We start from the raw sequence: 22995 nt of genomic DNA on the forward strand, positions 1-22995 counted from the left end.
GGACTGGTGTAGGCATGCATGTCACACACACACACACACACATGGCTCTCCTAGGACTGGTGTAGGCATGCATGTCACACACACACACACACACACGGCTCTCCTAGGACTGGCGTAGGCACGCACATCTCACACACACACACACACACACACACACACACCTTTGTGTCAGACATGGGCAGCAGCTGCAGCCCGCTACCCCGGTTGCCAATGATGTCATTTTCCATGACGGTGCTGTCCCCCTTGGTGATGATGCCATGGCCTCTGTTGTCATAGATACCGTTGCCCCGGAGCTCCACCTTGCACTGGGCCTCGATCTTGACCCCACTCTGGCGGTTGCAGGAGATGCTGTTGTTGGCCACACGGGTGAGCTGGCTGCTCTGGGCCACAGTGACGCCTCTGCCTCTGTTGGCATGGATCACGTTGGTTACAACGTGCAGCGCCTCACTGCTCTGGATGTAGAGTCCGGATGCTGTGGGGGGAGAGGAAGCACAGGTGGCCCCAGGGTCACTGCTAACCAGACCAGGAGGAAAAGCCTTCCCAGAACTGTGCAACCAGGAGAGGAGGTGGGGAGGACAGGGAGAACTAGCGCTGGGGACTTGCATCTTCCAAGCTGGATGACAGAGCAGGAGGGAACACAGGACCAGCAAGGAAACTCTGCTCCTTCTGAGCCAAGTGCTCAGTGAGGGGGAGGGAGACGTGCTGTGAAGAGGCACCTAAGACTCAGCTGGTCCTCTGGCCCAGGCGCTCATCCTTGCGCTGGAATGCCTCCTACAGTTGCCTCCCCTTACCGGCATCTGTGCCTCCTGGGACGGGGCGCTCACTACCTGATCAAGGCTGCCCATCCCGCCTCTGGACAGACAGACTCACCTGAGCGCAAGTTCTGTGGCTTTTGTTCTGCATCCCATTCTGAGCTAGAATCTGCCTCCCTATTGCTTGGGGAAATTTTCTTATTTCTTAAGAATTAAGAAATTTCTTACAGATGCCATAGGGGAAAAAAAAAAGCACAAGATCAGCAGGCTGAGAACCGCAGCACGCGGTCAGGAAGAGGCAGCATGGCAGGCGGGCCTGGGGTGAGCAGGACTCCCAGTGGTGACGTCCACCGTGCCCCCCAGGAGCGGGAGGCTCGGGCAGGGGGAGGAGGCTGAGGGAGGGTGATGACCATGGGTTCTTGTGGAAGCAGTCTGGGTTGTAAGCCCTGCAGGTCTGAATTTTTTGGTGGCACCTGCCTGTTACTTCTCTTGGCTTGGTTGAGAACCGCAAAAACAAATCAAGTGTTTTGAATTTACGTGGCATTGCTTGTCGAACTGGACAGCGTTGCCATGGGAAGGAAACCCTGAACTGAGAGGGAACAGAACTCATTTTCCAGGTAAGTAAGTGGGCTGGGCCCACTGGCTCCCCACCTCCCTGCCTCGGCCACTCCCAGGGTGATGAGCTTACTCAGGGCCCAGGGGCCTCTCTTTTAACAAGCCTTCCTCCACCATTCCCCAGAGTGGTTCTCATAATCAGCCAGGTGTGGGAGCTGTAGAGTTGGATGAATTCCCCAATAATGTTTTTTCCCATTCAATAAACATCAAACACCTACTATCCATTTTTATGAAGTTTAAGATAACATGGATTTTAAATATTCTTATTTTCTATATCTCTAAGAAAGAAAAAAAAGAAGTGAAGTTGCTCAGTTGTGTCTGACTCTTTGCGACCCCATGGACTGTAGCCTACCAGGCTCCTCTGTCCATGGGATTTTCCAGGCAAGAATACTGGAGTGGGTTGCCATTTCCTTCTCCAGGAGATCTTCCCAACCCAGGGACTTAACCCGGGTCTCCCGCATTGTAGGCAGATGCTTTACCGTCTGAGCCACCAGGGAAGTCTAAGAAAGAAAAATCGCTGCTCATTAAACCATGATATGCCATCAACTGTAAGATGCATCTCATCAGAGGTGTGAAAAAAATATGAAAAATGTGTCTCAGAATTCACTGAAATGTATATGCCAGGTGTGGGACTGGTGCCAAGGGGCAGGGCACACCAACAAGAGTGGGATGCAGTTCCTCGCCTCCAGTTCACTGCCTGTCAGAATTGATGAAGCAGCCACAGAAACGAATGCAGTCTCAGCCCCCCTAACAAGCACCGGTGGGGCTGGGGGAGGGCCCAGCTGGAAGGAGGGACGCACAGCGGGTGAGGGCTCTGAGGTCCGAGTTGTTTCGGACGTGTGGGTGGGAGAAAAGGAATTTCGGGCAAGAGAAGGGTGAGCGGTGGTGGTGGGAGAAGAAGAGAATGGATGGACGTCCAGGGGGTGGGGGCACCAGGTCAGTGGCTAAGGACGTGGCTGGTGTGGCTGGAGGGTCTCGGGGCGGGCCCAGCATGGGAGGGGTGCTCACCTCCGTTGTGGTTAACACTGTTGGACTCGACCAGAGCTATGGTGATGGGCCGGCGCGGCGGGTCGTCGTCCTTCTCCAGCTCCGTCTCCCACAGGATGGCATCCCCGTCCTCGCTGAAGTTCTCCTGGGCCCCGTGGCCCCCAGGGAGTTCTCCGGAGCCATCCTTCTGGCTGAACACTGCCACGCCGTACAGGCCATTGTAGCTGACGTGGTTGCTGGTGACGTGGGGCAGGCTGGACGCCATCATCCACACACCGCAGCCCTTATTCGCTGTAACAGTGAAAGGCGCTGGTCACTAATGCTGCCGATAGGCGAGGCAGCGCCCGGTATCTCCCCAGGCGGGGAAGCAGAAAGGCACTGGCCTGGGAGACTGGGCCACTGGCTGGTAAATGGCCTCGAACACGTCACTTTAGGGCTTGGCTGCTGCAGGCTTCTCCTTCATACAAGGGGTAGTAACGGTCAGGTTCATCCCACAACTGCCGTCCCTCCGTGGGGTGTAAGAGTGCTCTGGGAACTGCCAAGGCCCCGCTTCCAGATGGGAAACACATGAGCCCATGGTGACAAGTGCCCAGGGACCCTCAGAACTCATCCAGCCCAACCACACCCCGCACAGAAATGCAGGGTTTGAGTCCCAGCCCTACCACTCCCTACCTGTGTGACCTTGGGCAGGCTACTAACTCTGTGCCTCAGTTCCCTCATCTTTAACACGGGCTGACTGACCGCGCCAACCTCAGAAGGGGTCCTGAGGATTAAATCAGAATGCACAGGAAAGGCCTAGTAAGAGTCCAGGACTGGAATGTAGGTTCGCTATTATTATTATTAGAGACGCAGTCCAGAAAGACAGGTGTGGCCCAAGGTCACAGAATGAATGAGAACCATTTTCTTTCAATGATTACCCTATTTCTCCATTATATTTTTAGTTCTCTGGATCAAAAGAAAGAGTAAGAGGGGTTAGATGCTCATGCATCAGAAATTAGATGGCCCTGTCCTTACACAAAATCCACTCCTGCCCTTGGCTGTTGTAAGTAGGGATTAAAGCTCTCTGCTTTGCTGACCCCATGGGGTCCCCCTGGATTAGAAGGTGATTTATGAAAGGCTCATGCCTTCTGAGAGGGGCTGGGACCTGAGATAGAGGCTGGTCTTTAAGAGGAGGTACTGGAGGCCCAGGGAAAGGCAGTGACTCTCTCAGTACCCACCAGCTGGAGATGGAGCCTGGGCTTCCCGCCTCCAGGCTGCACTGGCCCCCAAACCTGACCCCGAGGAGGGCGGCTCTCACCGTAGATGGTGTTTCCTTCCAGCAGGCCTTTGCCTTCATCCCCCACGACCACACCATCCGAGTAGCCAAAGCAGATGAGGTTGCTCCTGAGGACGGGGACCCCTCCTCGGCGGATGTCCACACCTCCCCACTGATTCTCTCGGATGACGTTTTCTATGGAAAGAGGTGGAAAAGAGGGTCACAGGCCACCTACAGTGCTGGCATGAGGAATTGAACAGCTGCCAGAAAACAAGTCTGGACAAGGACGCTGAGGCCTGCGCGTCAGGGGTCAGCACCCAGAATCTTGCCTGCTGTGTGACGTTCCAAGGACTTGTCTGCTGTCTGCTTTCCCCAAGGGCAAGCTCTGTGTCTGCCTCGTGGTTTCCTGTATCCCCAGAACCCACCGTATCCAGCGGCCTGGGGGACTGATAACTAAGCACAGGCTGGCTTTAGAGTGCCCGGACCAAGGCCGGGCAGGGCCGTCTGTCCTGGGGGACTGTCCTCGGGAGCACTGACGCAGAATCCAGCCACTCCTCACAGGCCTGGGGAGGTGCGAGCCTGTCCTCCTCAGCCTGTTCTGGACTGACCACAGCCCTCCTCTCCCCTCCACCACGTCTCTGGGAGGGGGCGGGCTGGAGGGCCACCAGTAAGAAGGGGTGTCCTGGGACACGGCTGCCGCAGCACCAGGAGGGGGCGGACTCTCAGCCTCCTGTGACAGGACTGCAGTGGTTCAGGAGACCCTGTGTGACCAGCTCCTGCCTGCCTCCCATCTCATACTCCTCGCCCCTTGCTCACCGCACTGCAGTCAAGTGAGCAACCTCTGTGCTCCTCGGGCCTGCCAAGTCTGTTCCCGCAGATGGCCCCGTTTGGAATCCCGGTTCTTTCCTGAGTTCCTGCCCATCCTCCAGCTTCTAGTTTACATGTCACTTCTCTGGAAGGCCTGCACTGACCACACAATCCTAAATACCCACACAGTTTTGTCTATCACCTTAATTATCTGTAGACCCCCTGGCAGCCAAATGGTTAGGACTTGGCGCTTTCACTGCCAGGGCCAGAGTTCCATCCCTGATTGGGGAACTAAGATCCTGAAGCTGTGTGGTGTGGCCAAAAAACAAAAATATGTATTGCCCTCAGAGATGACTCTTCTTGGAAAAAAAAAAAACATGCTTTTGTTATTTTCCCCGCCTAAAATGTCAGTTCCTGACAGCAGAGATCATCTGTTTTCCTCACTGCCGTATCCCCAGCTCCTGCATACACTGTGCACTCAAAAAACGTCCAATGAAAAAAAAAGGCAGGATTCAGTCAAGAGGAGTTACTGGCCCAATATTTACTGGATCTCGTTAATGTTCTAGGTATGGCTATGCTCTGTGCTGAGGCTACACTGATGTACCAGATGGACATGATCCTTGCCCTACAGAACACAGCAAAGGAGGCTGTCATTAAATGGACCATGAGAAATTAAGTACAGTGTCCTGCAGAGTAGGCCTACTTGGTGGACTAAGTGAGTGGATGTATAAGGGGAGGTCAGGGCAGGCTTCCCCCAGGAAGAGACAATTGGGCTGAGGCTCAGAGAATGACAGGAGCTGGCCAGGCAGAGGGGGAATGGGGATGGATTGCCAGAGCAGGAACAAACTGATAGAGCCCAGAGAAGGGGGTTCAGTTCGTGTGGTGTGAATATTTCTGACAGTGTTCTGTGAGCCACCCGCTCAGATCCTATAAGCACCAGGCCTGGCAAAGGACGGACATGACCTCCCTGCGTGGTGGGCACGGCCAGGGCGTGGAGCCCGCGTCCCCGAGCGCCGGTCACCATCAGGAGGCCAGTCTGCAGGGGAAGGACGGGGCGGGTGGGAAGCTGCGGACGCTGACTGGGTCGTGGCGGCCTGGGTGGCCACAGCTCCGGGCCGTCTCATGCCAACCTGTGATGAGGCCTCTGCCGCTCTCGCTCACGGCGATGCCGGCCGCGTGGCCCTTGAAGATGTGGTTCCGGCTAGAATGAAAGGAGAAGACAAAAGGTGAGGCCAGACCACCATCATGCATCAAAGACAACACCCATCCAAGGCGCCTCCCCTTCTTCGTGGGCTTCCCAGATGGCTCAGGTCCACTGGGGTATGGGGCACCTCTTTGAGGCCCAGAAGCCAGGCAGAAAGCAATCGTCAGTTACCACTGCCCCCAAACCACCTGCAACTATGCCACAGAAACAGATACACCTGTCTCTGCAGCCTCTCTGGACTGTCAGCCACACTCAAGCACCATTTTATTTATATTATCGTTGTACAATCTTACATGATTTGAAGGTGTACAACACGGTAATTCACAATTTTTAAAGGTTATACTCCAATTACAGATATTATAAAATATTGACTATATTCCTGATGTTGTACAATATATCCTTGTAGCTTATTCTATATGTAATACTTTATACCTTTTATACCTCTTAATCACCTACCCCTACATTGCCCCTCTCTGCTTCCTTCTCCCTACTGGTGACCACTAGTTTGTTCTCTATAGCTGACTCTGCTTTTTTATTATACTCACTAGTCTGTTATATTTTTTAGACTCCACGTATAAGCAATATCATACAGTATTTCTTTCACTGACTTATCTCACTTGGCATAACGGAAGCTCTAAGAAAGCGTGCTCCTGACTCAAGAGACACACATGGCCCTGCTGCCATGGAAAGTCCTTGAGAATGAGCTCCTTAGAGGAAGACACCTGAGTGCGTTAAAGGACCTGCATTGCTCTAGTCTCTCAACTCTGGTTTCCTGCCTGTAAATACGAGCCACTCAGACACTGGCAGAAGTGGGTTATTTCTGGAGGAGACACATTTGCTGTTTGGTAATTTTACTAACAGGAATACTGTGAGCTCCTTCCATCCTGGAGGAGGACCTGCCCCCTCTCTGAGGAGGTGCCCTCCTACTTCAGACCATGCAGCCAAGGGATTTAGATCCAAATATACAGCGAGCTGTTCAGAACCCGACATGGGGCCTGGCTCCTCTCACAGAGCCTCACGGATCATGAGTTGGCTGCTACGTCTCCCCAGCTGTAGGGCAGGGTCCAAAGGGTTTACTACATTTACTGTTGTTTACTTGCTGGGTCGTGTCTGACTCTCTTGTGACCCCACAGACTGTGGCCCGCCAGGCTCCTTTGTCCAGGGATTTCCCAGGCAAGAATACTGGAGTGGGTTGCCATTTCCTTCTCCAGGGGAATCTTCTTGACCCACAGACAGAACCCCCGCCTCCTGCTTCTCAGACAGACTCTTTACCACTGAGCCACCACCAGGGAAGCCCTTACTTCCTTGTGGGGAAGCCAAATGCCAACTGTGCCTACCTTATGCATTTGGAGTTGAATAAGTGAAATTGTCTGTTAAAAAACATCCTTATGTTTTTACTCAGATATGAGACAACTGCTTTGATGTGATTATAATTCAATCAACTGATGGTTACTCTGGGCTTCTAGAATTCAGGGTCAGATGCAGTCCCTGGGCTCAGGCAAACCTCATTCTGTGAGCTGCGCCACAGAAGCAAATGCATGAGTGTTATACTTTTAACACAAATCTCACTTTCAGAAAGAAAGTAGGCAGGCAGAACAAATATAAAAGAGACATCAGAAAACATGAGGGAAAGGGGACAGAGCATTGTTCCAAGTACCAAGGGTGGGGTAGTAACACAGTTTGAGTCCTGTGCTTCCTTGCAGCCAAGGGGAAAAAAAAAAAACAAAAAACCATAGGTTATGTAACTCTTACCAGCAAAAAAAAAATATGCTCAATGGCTTGCCTTAGTGAGGTCACAACAGGGACCTTGAAATTCAGGCACCCCCCACAAATCCCTGTCCTCCATCACAAAGAAACATAAAGGAAAAAAGCACAACCTAATTCTCTCAAAGCAACTGTTTTATTCAAAAAATACTTTTTATTGAAGCATATTTGATTTATAATGTTGTGCCAATCTCTGCTGTACAGTAAAGTGACTTATTATACACATAGAGACATTCTTTTTCCTATTCTTTTCCATGATAGTTTATCACAGGATACTGAATATAGTTCCCTGTGCTGTACGGTAGGACCTTGTTGTTTATTCATCCTGTACATAGTAGTTTACACCTAAACCCAGAATTTTTTTGGGGGTGGAGGTTTTTGGCTTGTGGGATCTTTGTTCCCCAACCAGGGGGAACAAAGGCCTTCAGCAGTAACAGCATGCAGTCCTAACCAGTGGATCACCAGAGAATTCCCTCAAAGTGACTGTTTTAAAAAGCCAAAAATAAAATAAAATAACAACAACAACAACAACGCCAAGACACTGATCTGGTTGTAATATTCCTTGCTCAAAACCCTTCAACAACTCCCAGGCATCCACAAGGTTTGGGTATATGGCTGCAGTAAGTAATTACCACAAACTTAGTGATTTAGAACAACACAAATTTATTGTCTTCCAGTTTAGGAAGTCAGAAGTGCAAAATGGGTTTGACAGGGCTAAATCAAGGTGCCAGTAGACCTGCCTTTTTTCTGGAGACTCAGAAAGGATCTGTTTCTGACCTTTCTGGTTCCTAGAGGAGGCCCAGGCTTCCTGGTCTGTGGCCTCATTCCTCTGGCCTGGCCTTCCTTCTCTGACTGCTCTTCTTCTAAGGACCCTGTGATTACACGGGGCCCACCTGGATCACCCAGGGTCCTCTCCCCAGCTCAGCACCCTTAACTGAATCACATCTGCAAAGTCTCTTCTGCCTTGTAGACAGTCTATGCACAGGTTCCAAGGATTAGAAAATGGATAGATTTGGGGGCCATTATTCTACCTACCACACATGGTATTCGAGTTCCCCCATGCTCCAGCATCAACCCCACCTTGTAGGCTGACCTTGTGCCCAGACACACCACACTTTTCCCACCACTTTCCCAGGTCATACCCCCAATTTCACTGCCCCAGGCTTGTAACGCCTTTCTGAGGCCATAAAATCCTACCTGTCCTTCAGCAAAAGTAAAGTATTAGTCGCTCTGTCACATCCAACTCTTTGCAACCCCACGGACTGTAGCCTGCCAGGCTCCTCTGTCCATGGAATTTTCCAGGCAAGAATACTGGACTGGGTTCCCACTCCCAGGGCATCTTCCTGACCCAGGGATTGAACCTGGGTCTCTGCATTGCAGGCAGATTCTTTACCAGCTGAGACTGCTCAAAGGTCAGCGCCCCACGTACCCTGTCCTGACTCACTCACTGCAATCATGACTGGTTTCCTTCTGCACCTGCATGAAGACCTATAGAAGCATTCACTTTGGTGAGTCCTTCCCTTACAGCTCCATCTGCAGAAGGACACCGAACACTCTACAGGGCAGAGACGGTTCACATACCCTTGATGCTGCTAACCCCCTTATATGGAGTAAACACCTAAATAGGTTTTTAATGAATAATACACACACGTGCAAACCCATACTCTTAAGGCAATAATGTAAAAGATGGGAAAACAGCTCCATAATCACGTGATCACTAATTGTTTTTGCTAAGCTGCCTATTGGAGAAGTAAATGACAACCCACTCCAGTATTCTTGCCTGGGAAATCCCATGGACAGAGGAGCCTGGTGGGTTGCAGTCCATGAGGTTGCAAAAGAGTCAGACGTAAAAAAAAAAAAAAAAAAAAAGTCAGACATGAGTTAATGACTAAACAACAAACAAAAACAAGCTACGTAATATAGTGAAAAAATAGAAGCCTAACAATAATAGGACTGGTTCAAAAATGAGGGGTATCAAAACAATGGCATGTTCTGAAACTGACCAACATGATAAATATAAGATCCTGCAACAACATGGAAAAGAACACACAGGATAATGCAGGGAAAAACTCTCAGAATATATTTGCTGCAAGATAATTCCAGTTATTTTTGTAAAGCGCAGACATAACATGTGAGTCTCCCACTCAAAACCTTTAATGATCCCCCCTCATCTAGACAGGATAAATTCCACCTTTCCCACTGGACTACATAAGGCCTTCCTCATCTGGCCCCAGGCTTTCCAGCACACTGCCTGGCAGAGGTGGACTGCCACGGGGATATAAACACTCAGGCTGCAGTGACCACAGGACCCAAGACGATCTGGGACAGTCCCAACTTGAGATGTTTCACAGCCACGTCACAACTTGTGTGAGACGTTCTCTCAAGCCCCAGGGGCCTGTGTGCTTCCTGACTCTGCTGTGTTTGGCTGCCTCTGCGCACACCGCTTCCTTCTCTAGGAGTGTCTGCTCCCCAGCTCCACGAGAGGCCAAGCCCCACCCGTATATCAAAGTCTAACCCCAATGCCAGCTCCCAAATGAGGCCCCCCTGCCGCCCCCTCAGCAGGATAATTCCCCCTCTCTCGGCACCACTCTGACAACATTTATCACAGCCTGCACCACATGACGGGTGGGACGGCAGACCCCCAGCCCCAGCACCGACAGCTCACACCAGTGACGGATCACGGGCACGCTTCCATGCTGAGGTCAGGTGTAGCCTCCAGTCTTAATACACCAATCCCAGGTAGCCACTAGCAACTGATCAGAGTTGTCAAGTGAGTTGAAATCTCTATGCCACTCCTATCTTGGCATTCTTTCTGGACACACATGTCCTCCTCCAGACTAGAGTCAGCTCCGAGGGAGCAGAGTCTGCCTGGTTTACCTTCGTTACCATTATTAGACGTGCCCAACAATGCTTGCTGAAAAGAATGGCCCCACGTCATTAACTGGAAGGGAACACAGATAAGGGGACACAGAAGGCTGTGCTGCTGAGGTGGGATTGTGGGTGAAGTCTGTCTCTTCTCTGCTTGCATGCATACAGTTGTTTCAGTAAACAAAAATGGTTTCAAATGAAGCAAAGACAGGAAGCGGGGAACCAGAGATGAAAGAGGAAGAAAGGGACCATGGGTGAGCAGGGTGGTCCGAGCACAGAGGCACATACATACCTCACGACTGGATTCCCGTGGTACAGGATGTAAATGCCAGCCTCCTTGTTGGAAAAGATCTGATTGTTCCGGATGATGCCTTTCCCATTGCCAAGGACAACAATGCCAGAGCGAAGGCCGTGGTGGATCTGGTTACACTGCAGGTGAACGGGAGAAGGCAGATCAGACACGCCGGGAAGCAGCAGAGGGCTCAGCGCTGCCCCACGGCAGGGCCAGGATGCATCCGCAGAGGAAGACGCGTCACTGCAGGATCCCAAGCACAAAACAAAGTGAACGGAGCGGGCGTGGCCCTGCCCTCTCTGCACAGGTGCACACATGCATACCTGTCAGAGAGACTCCCGAGAGAGGCGTCTACCCCGCCCAGACTCTTGGGATGTATTAATAGTTACATCCTAACAATTAATGCTGAGGGCTCTTGCCTTCATCTGCAATGCACAGTACTGAAAATTTCTGAGCCTCCAAAGAGTCCTCCAAAAAATTCTGAGCCTCCAAAGCACATGATCATCATCAAGGCCACGTTACCCCAGGGCCGTGGAGGCGGAGCCCCAGTAGTGGGAACACTGACTAAGCACAGGCCTGAGGGGCCACCCAGGGAAGGTTAGCCCAGGGAGCTGAGGTTTCCCATGAGGCAGGAGGCCACCAGAAGGTATACGGGCTACAAGGACCCTCAGAGGTATTTCTGCCAAATTCCTCTGTGCAAACGGGGAAAGAGGCCCAGGGTCATGTAGTACATTTGTGGCAGAGCCGGATCTGAAACCTAGCTTTTCTGTTTCCCAGTTAGTTGCCTTTTGCCTACTGATTAAAATCTTCAGTTCAGTTCAGTCGCTCAGTCGTGTCTGACTCTTTACGACCCCATGAATCGCAGCCTCCCTGTCCATCACCAACACCTGGAGTCCACCCAAACCCATGTCCATTGAGTCGGTGATGCCATCCAGCCATCTCATCCTCTGTCGTCCCCTTCTCCTGCCCCAAATCCCTCCCAGCATCAGGGTCTTTTCCAATGAGTCAGCTCTTCCCATGAGGTGGCCATAGTACTGGAGTTTCAGCTTCAGCATCAGTCCTTCCAATGAACACCCATGACTTATCTCCTTTAGGATGGACTGGTTGGATCTCCTTGCAGTCCAAGGGACTCTCAAGAGTCTTCTCCAACACCATAGTTCAAAAGCATCAATTTTTCAGTGCTCAGCTTTCTTCACAGTCCAACTCTCACATCCATACATGACCACTGGAAAAACCATAGCCTTGACTAGATGGACCTTTGTTGGCAAAGTAATGTCTCTGCTTTTTAATATGCTATCTAGGTCGGTCATAACTTTCCTTCCAAGGGGTAAGCGTCTTTTAATTTCATGGCTGCAGTCACCATCTGCAGTGATTTTAAAAACCTTAGGTTATAATAAATTATAATTGCTTCACTCTGCTAATTTACAGCCTAAATACAATCATATATTTAAGCCAGGAAGTTAGCTGTTTCTTTTCCAAAACTATTTCACAAAAACAAAGTTCAAGTTTACTTTAAAGTGTTTCCTGCTATGGGAGCTCCTATTCTTATTGGCTTCCATATTTTCCCCTGATGGATTTGGCAGACTCACCAGGGTAACCAAGTGTTTTTTTAGGGCAGACATCATCTTTATTCTTACTGAACTCAAAACCCACAAGAGCATATCAGGGCTGCAGGAAGGAAGGCCCTGTGAGCTTCCCTGTCTGCTGGGTCCTCATCCTTGCTGGGGGAGACTTCAGGGATGTGATTTATCCAAAGTCACCTTCAACACATGGAGGAAGAGACCAGAGTCACAAGGACACACAGAGGAAAGGACACGAACGACTTGCAAACAGGAAGCAACAGGAATTCAAAACGGTAGCATTTGCTTAGACATCCTAGCAAAGGTTTCTGAGAACTATGAGCCACCCTGAAAGGGGCACCGAGGTGGTGGAAGTACCAGAATGAGGGGGTTGGACTTCTTCCGGATGTCCACGCCGGCCTCCGCGTTGTGGCAGATGTTGTTGCCAGCGATCAGGCCGCCACCCTCCAAGCGAAGAAAGATGCCCGATGCTCTGCAGTGGTGAATGTGGTTCCTGAGCATGATGATCTAGGCAGAGAAGAAACAGCCATTCGTTTTCTGGTCACAAAGGTTATTTTTTAAAACCTGCTCAGGGGGCACCTGAGTTTCCTCCTTCCTGTCTGGTCTGTGCAGATCTGCCCGACGCCAGCTCAGGTGCTCTCTCCACGTGCTCACCAGGAGGGAGCATCTCCACGCCCTTCTGGGTTTGGTCCTGCAGCCTCTGCACCAACCTCATACCTGTTCTTCACTAAACCCTGGATCGAAGCTTGGCCCTGGGCTCCACATCCACAACCTCGGAGCAGGATAGAAGGGATGCTTAGATGAGGTGGGATTAGGCAGGCTGCTAACACCACATGAAGAGTTCCCCAGAGGTCTGAGGGCACAGCTACTTCGAATGGAACCAAGGGCCAATTCCACAGGCACTTCTGCTGGACTTCACCTGCCTAAGGAAGTGCTAGAAGGCAAGGTAACTCACAGGCACTCCTTGCCCACCTTCCCTTTGGCTTTTCGCTTCTAAGACAAATACCCATTCTTGCCCGCTCTGCATCTCTCTTAATGTGTTATGTTGGGTTGGAAAACCCACTGGAATTCCAAACTAAGAGACAGTTAGAAATGTTGGTATAGGGATAAGGAAGCCTCTTTAAAACAAGATACCACAACCCGGCACACAGCTTAGTAAGAGGATGTACGGCCACTTACACTTTTTTTTTATATTTAATAATTACATAAAAACTTAAAATATGTCTTTTAAAAAACTGTGTATTAATAATAAAATAGATTATGTGAAGGTAAATTGTATATTAACAATAGACAATATATTACACTAGAGTTAAATCCTGGGAGGGGTAAAGTATAATGGAAGTACAATTTCAAGGTGATGCTTTCTGCTTATGATGGAGAAAGTTAGAAAGAGTATTGCTCCCACAAGAAGATTCTCTGAATCCATGAGAGCTGAGGTTGTAGGACAACCAACGAGCCTGGAATCTAAGGGAAAAAGGCACCTCCAAGGGCACGAGATGGGAGCGCCTGCTTGCTTGAAAAGACACAGGTGCCATGCAGGCCAGAAAGAAGAGTTTGGCTGTTTTCACAACTTGTTGAAAGCCAAGTGTGAATCGGTGAGAGCACAGAAGCCCCGGAAGTCATTGCATCTATTCACGTCTCCACAGACCATGCCAGGCGCTCACGGAGAAAGGCTGAGGGCCAGACGAGAGGCCGGAGATGCCTCCCTCCTGCTGGGCACTTGGCGGGAAAGAGCAGTCACTTTGGAAAAAGCACTAAGCCCCTCTTGGATTTCCCCCCTAATTTTCCCAGAGAACAAGCTTTAAGCAGCCAGCTGAAGAGCTGCAAACCCTGTGGCTCTCGTGGTGGGTGGTGGAAGACAGAAAAGCAATAAACCCTTTACCCCTCGGGATGTGGGAGGAAAATGTTTTGGGTCTTAAGGGTTAGACTTCCCCTCCTAGTGCAGGAGGTGAGGCAGGACCACTGCAAAGGGCCCACTGCCAAGGTCCTAAACTCATGGACACATCACCTACCCAAGACTAAGGATGAATGGGGATACCAGACACTCCTTACCAGGACAGCTCTGCCTCATTCAAGTCAGATGATGGACATGGGGCCAGTGTGCATTATAAGCTTAAGAGATGATGACTTTTTAAAAAATACAGACTAACTCCATCCAAGCCCTCCTGCGTACAACCACTGAAGCACTCTCACCACTCAAAAATCATGTTCCTGGTGACCCAGTGAGGCCTCATGGGTCTGCACAGTAAGCCTATGACAGCACCTTGCTACTATGTATACACCGCACCGCGTAAGTCAGGTTCCGGAAGATGTTTCCTTCCATCTTGGCTCGGCCGTAAGAGCAAACAAAGACGCCTCCCTTGCCGTCCCGGAAGAGGCACTTGCGGATGAGGCAGCCCTGCACGGAGCTGGCCAGGGCCATGGCCTCCCTGTCCTTCTGCAGCTCCTGCCGCAGGGAGTTCAGTACCAGGCAGCTGGGCAGCTGGATGGAGGCTCCGGGCAGCGGTGGGCCCAAAAAGGAGCCCCCCAGGACCGGCCGTGGGCCCTGCACTTGGTAGGACAGTCTGTACGTGAGCTGGTCCTCGTCCTCATCCTCACCGCTGGGACTCAGGCCTCCATCGCTGCTGTCTGGGGTCTGGGCCACCCTTTCCCCATTGCTGCCCACCTCTGCCTCCCGGGAGCCAGCCCTGGGGGAGCCGGTGGCTGGGCTGGTGGGGCTCTGGCTGCCCTCAATGACAATGCCACAGGTCCTCGGGCTCCAGGCCTGGTCCCTGCTCTCCAGGTCGAGGGACATTAAAGAGTCCGAGTCCTCGGTGGGGAGCACGCCAGGAGAGGACCTGATGAGCCCTAAGAGGTGCGTGTAGGCCCAGTTGTTTTCTGAGGACGGGTGGCCCTCGACAGTCACCGAGTTGTTTTCACTGCCCACGAATTCACAGTTTTCCAGGACACACAGAGGCACGTTGTGCAGAAAGACATGAGTGTTCTTGAAGGAGCAAAACTTCACTTGGCAGGTGCCCGGGCCGTGGACCTGGATGTGCCCATTCTCGAAGTTGCAGTTGTCAAACTGGACGTGACCTGAAGTTGTCTGGGGGATGAGAGAGAGACAGTGGGTGTACCAGGGATAGGATCTGTTTTGCTGGTCGGAGCTCTGACTGCTCCAGAGGGGGTGGCGCCTCAAGAGGCCCCTGTTCTGCTGGTCACGTTCCCTTCCCCACAGGGTGCATGTCTGCCAGCCCCGGAGGAACCGGGAGCTGCTCTGCATGAAGCTGCCTGCCCCTCTCTCCCTCCAGTCCTGAAGGGCGGGGGCGAGAGTGGAAACGGAGAACAGCAAAGTTCTCTCTGCAGCAGGGCCCCTCCCCAACCCCTCAGATCTCAAGTAAATCCTACCAATGCTCATGAAGCACTTAGAATAAGTAGTGTTGGGGGGGGACCTGCAGAAGGGAGAAGATGCTGAATGCTCAGAGGGATGATGGGGGGAACGGAATCGACAGATGTTAACACTGGAGGTGAACCAGGAAACTATCACTCTAGGGATGATTAGAAATGATGGGGAAGCTTCCAATTTCCACAGACCCAGGAGGTGGCTGGGATGCGAGCCCAACTTTACCAAGCCCTCTGAGGGGTAAGGGTCCCACGTGGGGCCTCGGTTTCACAGAGACTGTGTTCCAACATGGGGCACTTCTCTGGGTCTCACCCTCCAACGCGCTCTCCCGTCCCTGTCATCCTCCCTGGGTCCTGCAAGCCAGCCTCCACCTGAGCCTGCGGACTGCGCTCGCCAGACGGAGCCGGGCGAAGTGGGAGGGCTGACGGAGGCCCAGGTGGCCAGGAGGGGCTGTGCCGGCAGTGGGAGGGTGCTGGGGGTCTGCATGGGAACTAAAGCTGGTGCGCAGCTGGAGCAGGAGACAGCAGGCCACGTGTCTGAAGAGCCGGCAGCACAGAGGCTAAAGGGCACAGGCTCTGAGGTCTGGCTGCCGGGCCCAGCCCCCAGCTCTGCCTCTTCCAAGGGTGTTACCTCAGGCTGACATGTCCCTTCTCCAAGCCTCAGTTTCTCTGTCTACAATACAGGGCTCACAAGCTAACAAAGCGCCAGGCATGGAGCCAGGCGCAAAGATGGCATGTGATAAAAGCCAGCTATTATCACCGTGCAGAGCAGAGTCCTCTGGGGCAGGGGAGTGCTGAGCCCTCAGCTCAGTGAGGCCTGGCTGCTCTCTATTTCTCAACAAGAACTGTTTCTGGACTTCACACCAAGTTCCACAAGATGTATCTGAACCACAAAAGGAGGGAATGTCCCATGATCCCATTCAGTAATCCTTGGACAATGTTACATTCTCCAGCAGTGATCTCCCTTGAGAGCTTGTCCCAGAACTTAACTCCCTTCAACCTGTCTAGTTCTTCCCTAGGGCTAACCTAACTTTTTCTTGCTGCGATTGAAGTCTATTTTCTCTTACTGTTTCCTTTCTGTAGGAAAACACTAGCTCTCTAGAGATGCAGAGCCACTGCCAAGGTTCCCCTCAAAAGTCATATAAAACAGCTGTGAAATCACCCTGGCCTTGGCATTTTTTCAGGCAGGGTGATTCTGGCCCCTTGTCCCGTTGTTAGTTAAAAGACAATCAAAGACTGAGCACTAATATATGCCAAGCACTGAGGCAGGAAGTGGGCTGAGCTACAGAGACATCTATGGCCAAGGCCTACCCCCTGAAGATCTGTGGCTACACTGGTGAGGGGAAACAGAGGCTGAAATGAACATCTTACTCCAAGAATAAACATCTATGAAACGTGAAGGGTCTGGAAATGAACAATTCTTCTGGGTCTGTAGAACAGCAGTGGAAGACCTCATCAGTCCTGAAATGTTCTAGGTCTAATTAGCAAGCAGCCTTTCAAGCTTCCAGGAAGACAGTACAATGTAATTTCAAAAGCGCTTCGGCTCAAAGGCCTGGATTTGAGGTCTAACCTAATTATCCGCTTGAGAAAGTTACTCACCATCTCTGAGCCTCAGTGTCCCTCATCAGCAAAATGGGGACACATCTCCTGTGTCCACCACAAGTTTGCTGTGAGACCACTGATGCAAGGTCACCTATATTATGATGACAGGTTTTGAACCCTAGTTCTGTCCCTTACGACATCTGAGACCCTTGCTGAGGCTCCGTTTGCTTGTCCATAAAGCCGGCTGACACTACCCATCTTAATCGTGCTGTAAGGACATGCCTGGCACCCAGTAAGTGCGTCATAAATGACCGGTGGCTTAAAGATCATTACGAACCTGACAGACAATCTGGTTGTTACTGGTAGAATAGTGGTGGTGTAGTTTTTGTTGACAAGGTACAGAATCCATGCACTGGAATCACCAGTTTCTAAGCAATGTAAAAGCTGCAGACTGTTCTGCCAGGAGCTACCAACAAGCTACCGTGTTTGTCTCTGAAAACAACTGCTCTGTTCCTAGAAGGACTATGTTGTTCTGCTATTTCCCGACTCTCTCCAGTCACTCTTGGCAAAAGCCAGACCTTCCTTGACCCTCCCCAGAATGGGGCTAATGTGCTGAAGGTCACTGGCTTGCAGAGCGTCCCCTCTTTGGCCATCTCTCTGGGAATGCTGCCTGTTACCATGCGGTATGCTCCTAGAACCTGGCTTTCCCTCCCAGCTGCTGTACCTGTGGCCCCAGTTGGTCTAGCTTGGAATAGAAGACGTACAAGGCAATTTTGACCTCCAGGGAGGGAACAAAGCAGAATGTTGATCTTTACTGATCCCCATGCCTCCTTCTCAACTGGTGTAGAACTCAGAGGACTGTGTTATAGGAATGATGACTGAACTCTCAGTTCCAACAAAAAAAGGGTTACAAACCCGCCGAGAAGAGGCCAAGACTCAGGGTCAGGCTGGGAGAGGCTGTCCGGTCAGAGGCGGACACCCACCTTAAACATGAAGGGCGAGAACCAGGCCGGCATGAAGACGAGGTTGCAGAGGCGCGTGGTGGAGCACTGCTGGTCAATGCTGGCCAGCAGGGCCACTTCGCCCAGCTTCCCGTGGCCTACAATCTCCACGGGCACCTTCAGGATGATTTCACCCTGCTCTTCATGCAGACCTGGGAACAGCAGGATGCGGTCAAACAGGCTGGACATGGCCAGGGCACTGCCGAGGCTGTGAAACTCGTGGCCTGGCCCGACACTCAGGGTCCGGCGCGTCCTCCTCCGGCGAAACAGAGAGAAGCAGACAGAGGTCTCCAAGATGGCGGCGTTCTTGGTCCAGGTCTTGGAGGCAAGGTAATGCTGCTTGAAGGCCTCCCTCCAAGACTCGGGCTCCACATCGGGCTGGTTGGGCCAGTTGGGGTGGCGGCACTCAGCACAGCCCAGATACAGCTGCCGCCAGCGAGTCCTGTCGAGACTGAGGATCAGTTCACGCCAGGCCCTGCACACCAGGCTGCAGCGGCCCAGGTCGGGCAGGGGCAGGTAGGCCAGGATCATGCGCCACAGCTCCAGGGGGAGGCCGCCAGCCTCCATGGTCACCTGGGACACAGACACAGAACAAAAGAGCTTTTTGTCTACCCTGCTCACGGTCCCCTTTCTTAAAATATCCCCTGACACCACAGAAATACAAAGGATCGTAAAAGGCTACTACACGCAACTATGCCAATAAAATGGAAAACCTAGAAAAAATGGACAAATTCATAGATAGGAACAATCTTCCAAGCCTGAACCAGGAAGAAATAGAAAAATATAAAAACAGACCAATCACAAGTACTGAAATTGAAACCATGATTAATAAACTTCCAACAAACAAAAGTCCAGGACCAGATGGCTCCACAGGTGAATATTAACAAACATCTAGAGAAGAGTTAACACCTGTCCTTCTGAAACTATTCCAAAAAATGGCAGAGGAAGGAATACTTCCAAAATCATTCTATGGGGCCACCATCACTCTGATACCAAAACCAGACAAAGATACCAAACAAAAGAAGAAAAGAAAACTACAAGGCAATATCACTGATGAACATAGATGCAAAAATCTTTAACAAAATACTAGCAAACTGAATCCAACAACATATTAAAAGGACCATACACCATGACCAAGTGGGATTTATCCCAGGGATGCAAAGACTTTTCAAAAAATGCAAAACAATCAGTGTGATACACCACATGAAAAAAATTGAAGGATAAAAACCATATGATCGGGCTTCCCTGGTGGCTCAGCTGGTGGGGAGTCTGCCTGCAATGCGGGAGACCTGGGTTCGGTCCCTGGGTTAGGAAGATCTGCTGGAGAGGGGAGGGGCTACCCACTCCAGTGTTCTGGCCTGGAGACTTCCATGGACTGTGTAGTCCATGGGGTTGCAAAGAGTTGGACACGACTGAGCGACTTTCACATACATTCACAGCAACCAATGAAAGCCCATGTGCAGCAACAAGAACTCCGTGTAACCAAAACATAACAAATTAAAAAATTAAAAAAAAAAAAACAACCATATGATCATCTCAAAAGATACAGAAAAAGCTTCTGACAAAATTCAACACCCATTTGTGATTTAAAAAAAAAATCCTCTTCAAAAAGTGGGCACAGAGGGAATATACCTCTACATAACAAAGGCCATATATGATAAACCCAAAGCTAACATTGTCCTCAACAGTGGAAAGTTGAAAGCATTTCCTCTAAGATCAGAAACAAGACAAGGATGTCCACTCTTGCCACTTTTATTCAACACAGTTCTAGCCACAGCAATCACAGAAGAAAAATAAAAGGAATCCAAATCGGAAGGGAAGTAAAACTATCATTGTTTGCAGATGCATGATATTATACTTACAAAATACTAAAGATGCTACCAGAAAAATACTAGAGTTAATCAATGAATTTGGTAAAGTTGCAGGACACAGAAATCTCTTGTATTTCTATACACTCACAACAAAAGATCAGAAAGAGAAATTAAGGAAACAGTTTGATTTACCATTGCATCAGAAAGAATAAAATACCTATTAATAAACTTACCTAAGGAGGCAAAGGGGCTTCCCTCGTGGCTCAGACAGTAAAGAATCTGCCTGCAGTGCACGAGACTTGGGTTTGATCCCTGGGTTGGGAAGATCCCCTGGAGAAGGAAATGGCAACCCACTCCAGTATTCTTGCCTAGAGAATCCCATGGACAGAGGAGCCTGGTGGGCTACAGTCCATGGGATTGCAAGAGTTGAACCTGACTGAACAACTAACTTTTAATTTTATATGCAGAGTACATCATGAGAAATGCTGGGCTGGATGAAGCACAAGCTGAAATCAAGATTGCCAGGAGCAATATCAATAACCTCAGATATGCATATGACACCACCCTTATGGCAGAAAGTGAAGAAGAACTAAAGAGCCTCTTGATGAAAGTGAAAGTGAAAGAGGATAGTGAGCTCGGAAAACTAAGATCATGGTATCCGGTCCCATCACTTCATGGAAAATAGATGGGGAAACAATGGAAACAGTGACAGACTTTATTTTTTCTGGGTTCCAAAATCACTGCAGATGGTGACTGCAACCATGAAATTAAAAGACACTTACTCCTTGGAAGCAAAGTTATGACCAATCTAGACAGCATATTAAAAAGCAGAGACATTACTTTACCAACAAAGGTCCATCTAGTCAAGGCTATGGTTTTTCCAGTGGTCATGTATGGATGTGAGAGTTGGACTGTAAAGAAAGCTGAGCGCTGAAGAATTGATGCTTTTGAGCTGTGGTGTTGGAGAAGACTCTTGAGAGTCCCTTGGACTGCAAGGAGATCCAACCAGTCCATCCTAAAGGAGATCAGTCCTGAGTGTTCATTGGAAGAACTGATGTTGAAGCTGAAACTCCAATACTTTGGCCACCTGATGCAAAGATGCTGACTCATTTGAAAAGACCCTGATTCTGGGAAAGATTGAAGGTGGGAGGAGAAAGGGATGACAGAGGATGAGATGATTGGATGGCATCACCGACTCAATGGACATGAGTTTGAGTAAACTCCGGGAATTGGTGATGGACAGGCGTGCTGCAGTACATGGAGTTGCAAAGAGTCAGACACGACTGAGTGACTGAACTGAACTGAACTGAGCAACTAACACATACGGACATACACACAGGAGGCAGAAGACCTGTGCTCTGAAAACTATATGATCCTGATGAAAGAAACTGAAGATGACACAAACAGATGAAAAGATATACCACATTCTTGAATCAGAACAATCAATACTGTCAAAATGACTATACTACCTAAGGCAATCTACAGATTCAATGCAATACCTGTCAAATGGCATTTTCCATAGAACTAGAACAAGGATTTTTTAAAATTTTCATGGAAACATAAAAGACTCCAAATAGCCAAAGCAATCCTGTGAAAGCAAAATGGGTCTGGAGGAATCAGGTGCCTTGATTTCAGACTATACTACAAAGCTACACTAATCAAAATAGTATGGTAATGGCACCCACAAAAAGAAGAAGTATAAATCAATAAATCAAACAGGACAGAAAGCCCAGAAATGAACCTACGCACCTATGGTCAATTAATCTAAGTCAAAGGAGGCAAGGATATATAAGGGAGAAAAGGCAGTCTCCTCAATAAGTGGTGCTAGGAAAACTAGACAGCTATATGTAGAAGAATGAAATCTGAACATTCTCTAACACCATACACAAACTCAAAATGGATCAGACATCTAAATGGAAGACCAGCTACTATAAAATTTTTAAGAGGAAAACACAGAACACTCTTTGATGTAAATCACAGCAGTATCTTTTTGGATCCACCTCCTAGAGTCATGAAAATAAAAACAAAAATAGACAAATGGGACCTAATTAAACATAAAAGCTTTTGCACAGCAAAGGAAACCATAAACAAAATGAAAAAAAAAAAAAACTCAAATAATAGAAGAAAATATTTGCCAGCGAGGTGATCAACATGGGATTAATCTCCAAAACACACGAATAGCTCATGCATTTCAGTATCAAAAAAACAAAGAACCCAATCAAAAATGGGCAAAGACTTTTCTCCAAAGAGAACATACAGATAGCCAAGAGGCACACGAGAATATGCTCAACATCGTTAATTGATTAATGTTAACATTGTTAATACCAGAGCAATGCAAATCAAAACCACAGTGCAGTATTACCTCACACCAGTCAGAATGGCCAATGACCATCATCAAAAAGTCAACAAACAATAAATGCCAGACAGGGTGTGCATAAAAGGAACCCCTCCTACACTGTTGGTAGGAACATAAATTGGTACAACCACTAAGGAGAACAGTATAGAAGTTCCTAAAAAAAAAAACTAAAAATAGAGCTACCATATGATCCAGCAATCCCACTCCTGGGTGTATATCCATAGCAAACTGTATTTTGAAGAAATACATGCACCCCAATGTTCATTGCAGCTGATAAGTCTCCCTTCAGGAGCTCTCTGAGCTCAGAGAGGATTTCCTTTCACGCAAATGGCACATTTGCTGTTGTTCCATTTGGCACTATTTACTATATCTTTACAACATTAACCCATGGGGATCCATGCAGCAACAGGGATTTCTATAACCAGGTAACACTTAAAAAAATATATATTCCCACAAGATCATCTCAATATACACAGAAAAAGCATTTTATAAAATCCAACATCTATTCATAATAAAAAATCTCACTAAAGTAGGTATAGAAGGACTATATCTCAGCATAGTAAAAGTTATTAATATTTATGGTAAACCCACAGCCAACAAATAAACAGTAAAAAGTTGAACAGTAAAAAGCTGAAAGCCTTCCCACTAAACTCAGGAATAAAACAAGGATACCCACTCTCACCACTTCTATTCAACATTGGTTAGAATCCCTAGGCACAGAAATCAGACAACAAAGAAAATAAAAGGTATCCAAATTGGAAAAAAGGTAAAACTGTCACT

The 22995-nt window shown here is 49.2% G+C and overlaps 1 protein-coding gene across 1 annotated transcript in view; it reads right to left on the reverse strand.

Moving 5' to 3' along the window:
- The window catches only part of FBXO10 (F-box protein 10), a 46167-nt gene that overhangs the window by 7497 nt on the left and 15675 nt on the right, over positions 1–22995 (reverse strand). Inside the window, exons 3-10 of the mRNA XM_061132974.1 lie at positions 18031–18621; positions 14388–15209; positions 12482–12631; positions 10545–10681; positions 5547–5617; positions 3652–3804; positions 2376–2645; positions 162–472 (exon numbers count right to left, since the gene is read on the reverse strand). Coding sequence (XP_060988957.1) covers positions 162–472; positions 2376–2645; positions 3652–3804; positions 5547–5617; positions 10545–10681; positions 12482–12631; positions 14388–15209; positions 18031–18615 — 2499 coding nt within the window. The 5' untranslated portion in view covers positions 18616–18621. The remainder of the gene's footprint in view (positions 1–161; positions 473–2375; positions 2646–3651; positions 3805–5546; positions 5618–10544; positions 10682–12481; positions 12632–14387; positions 15210–18030; positions 18622–22995) is intronic.

This window comes from Dama dama, chromosome 29 (assembly GCF_033118175.1).
Source record: "Dama dama isolate Ldn47 chromosome 29, ASM3311817v1, whole genome shotgun sequence".
NCBI lineage: Eukaryota > Metazoa > Chordata > Mammalia > Artiodactyla > Cervidae > Dama > Dama dama.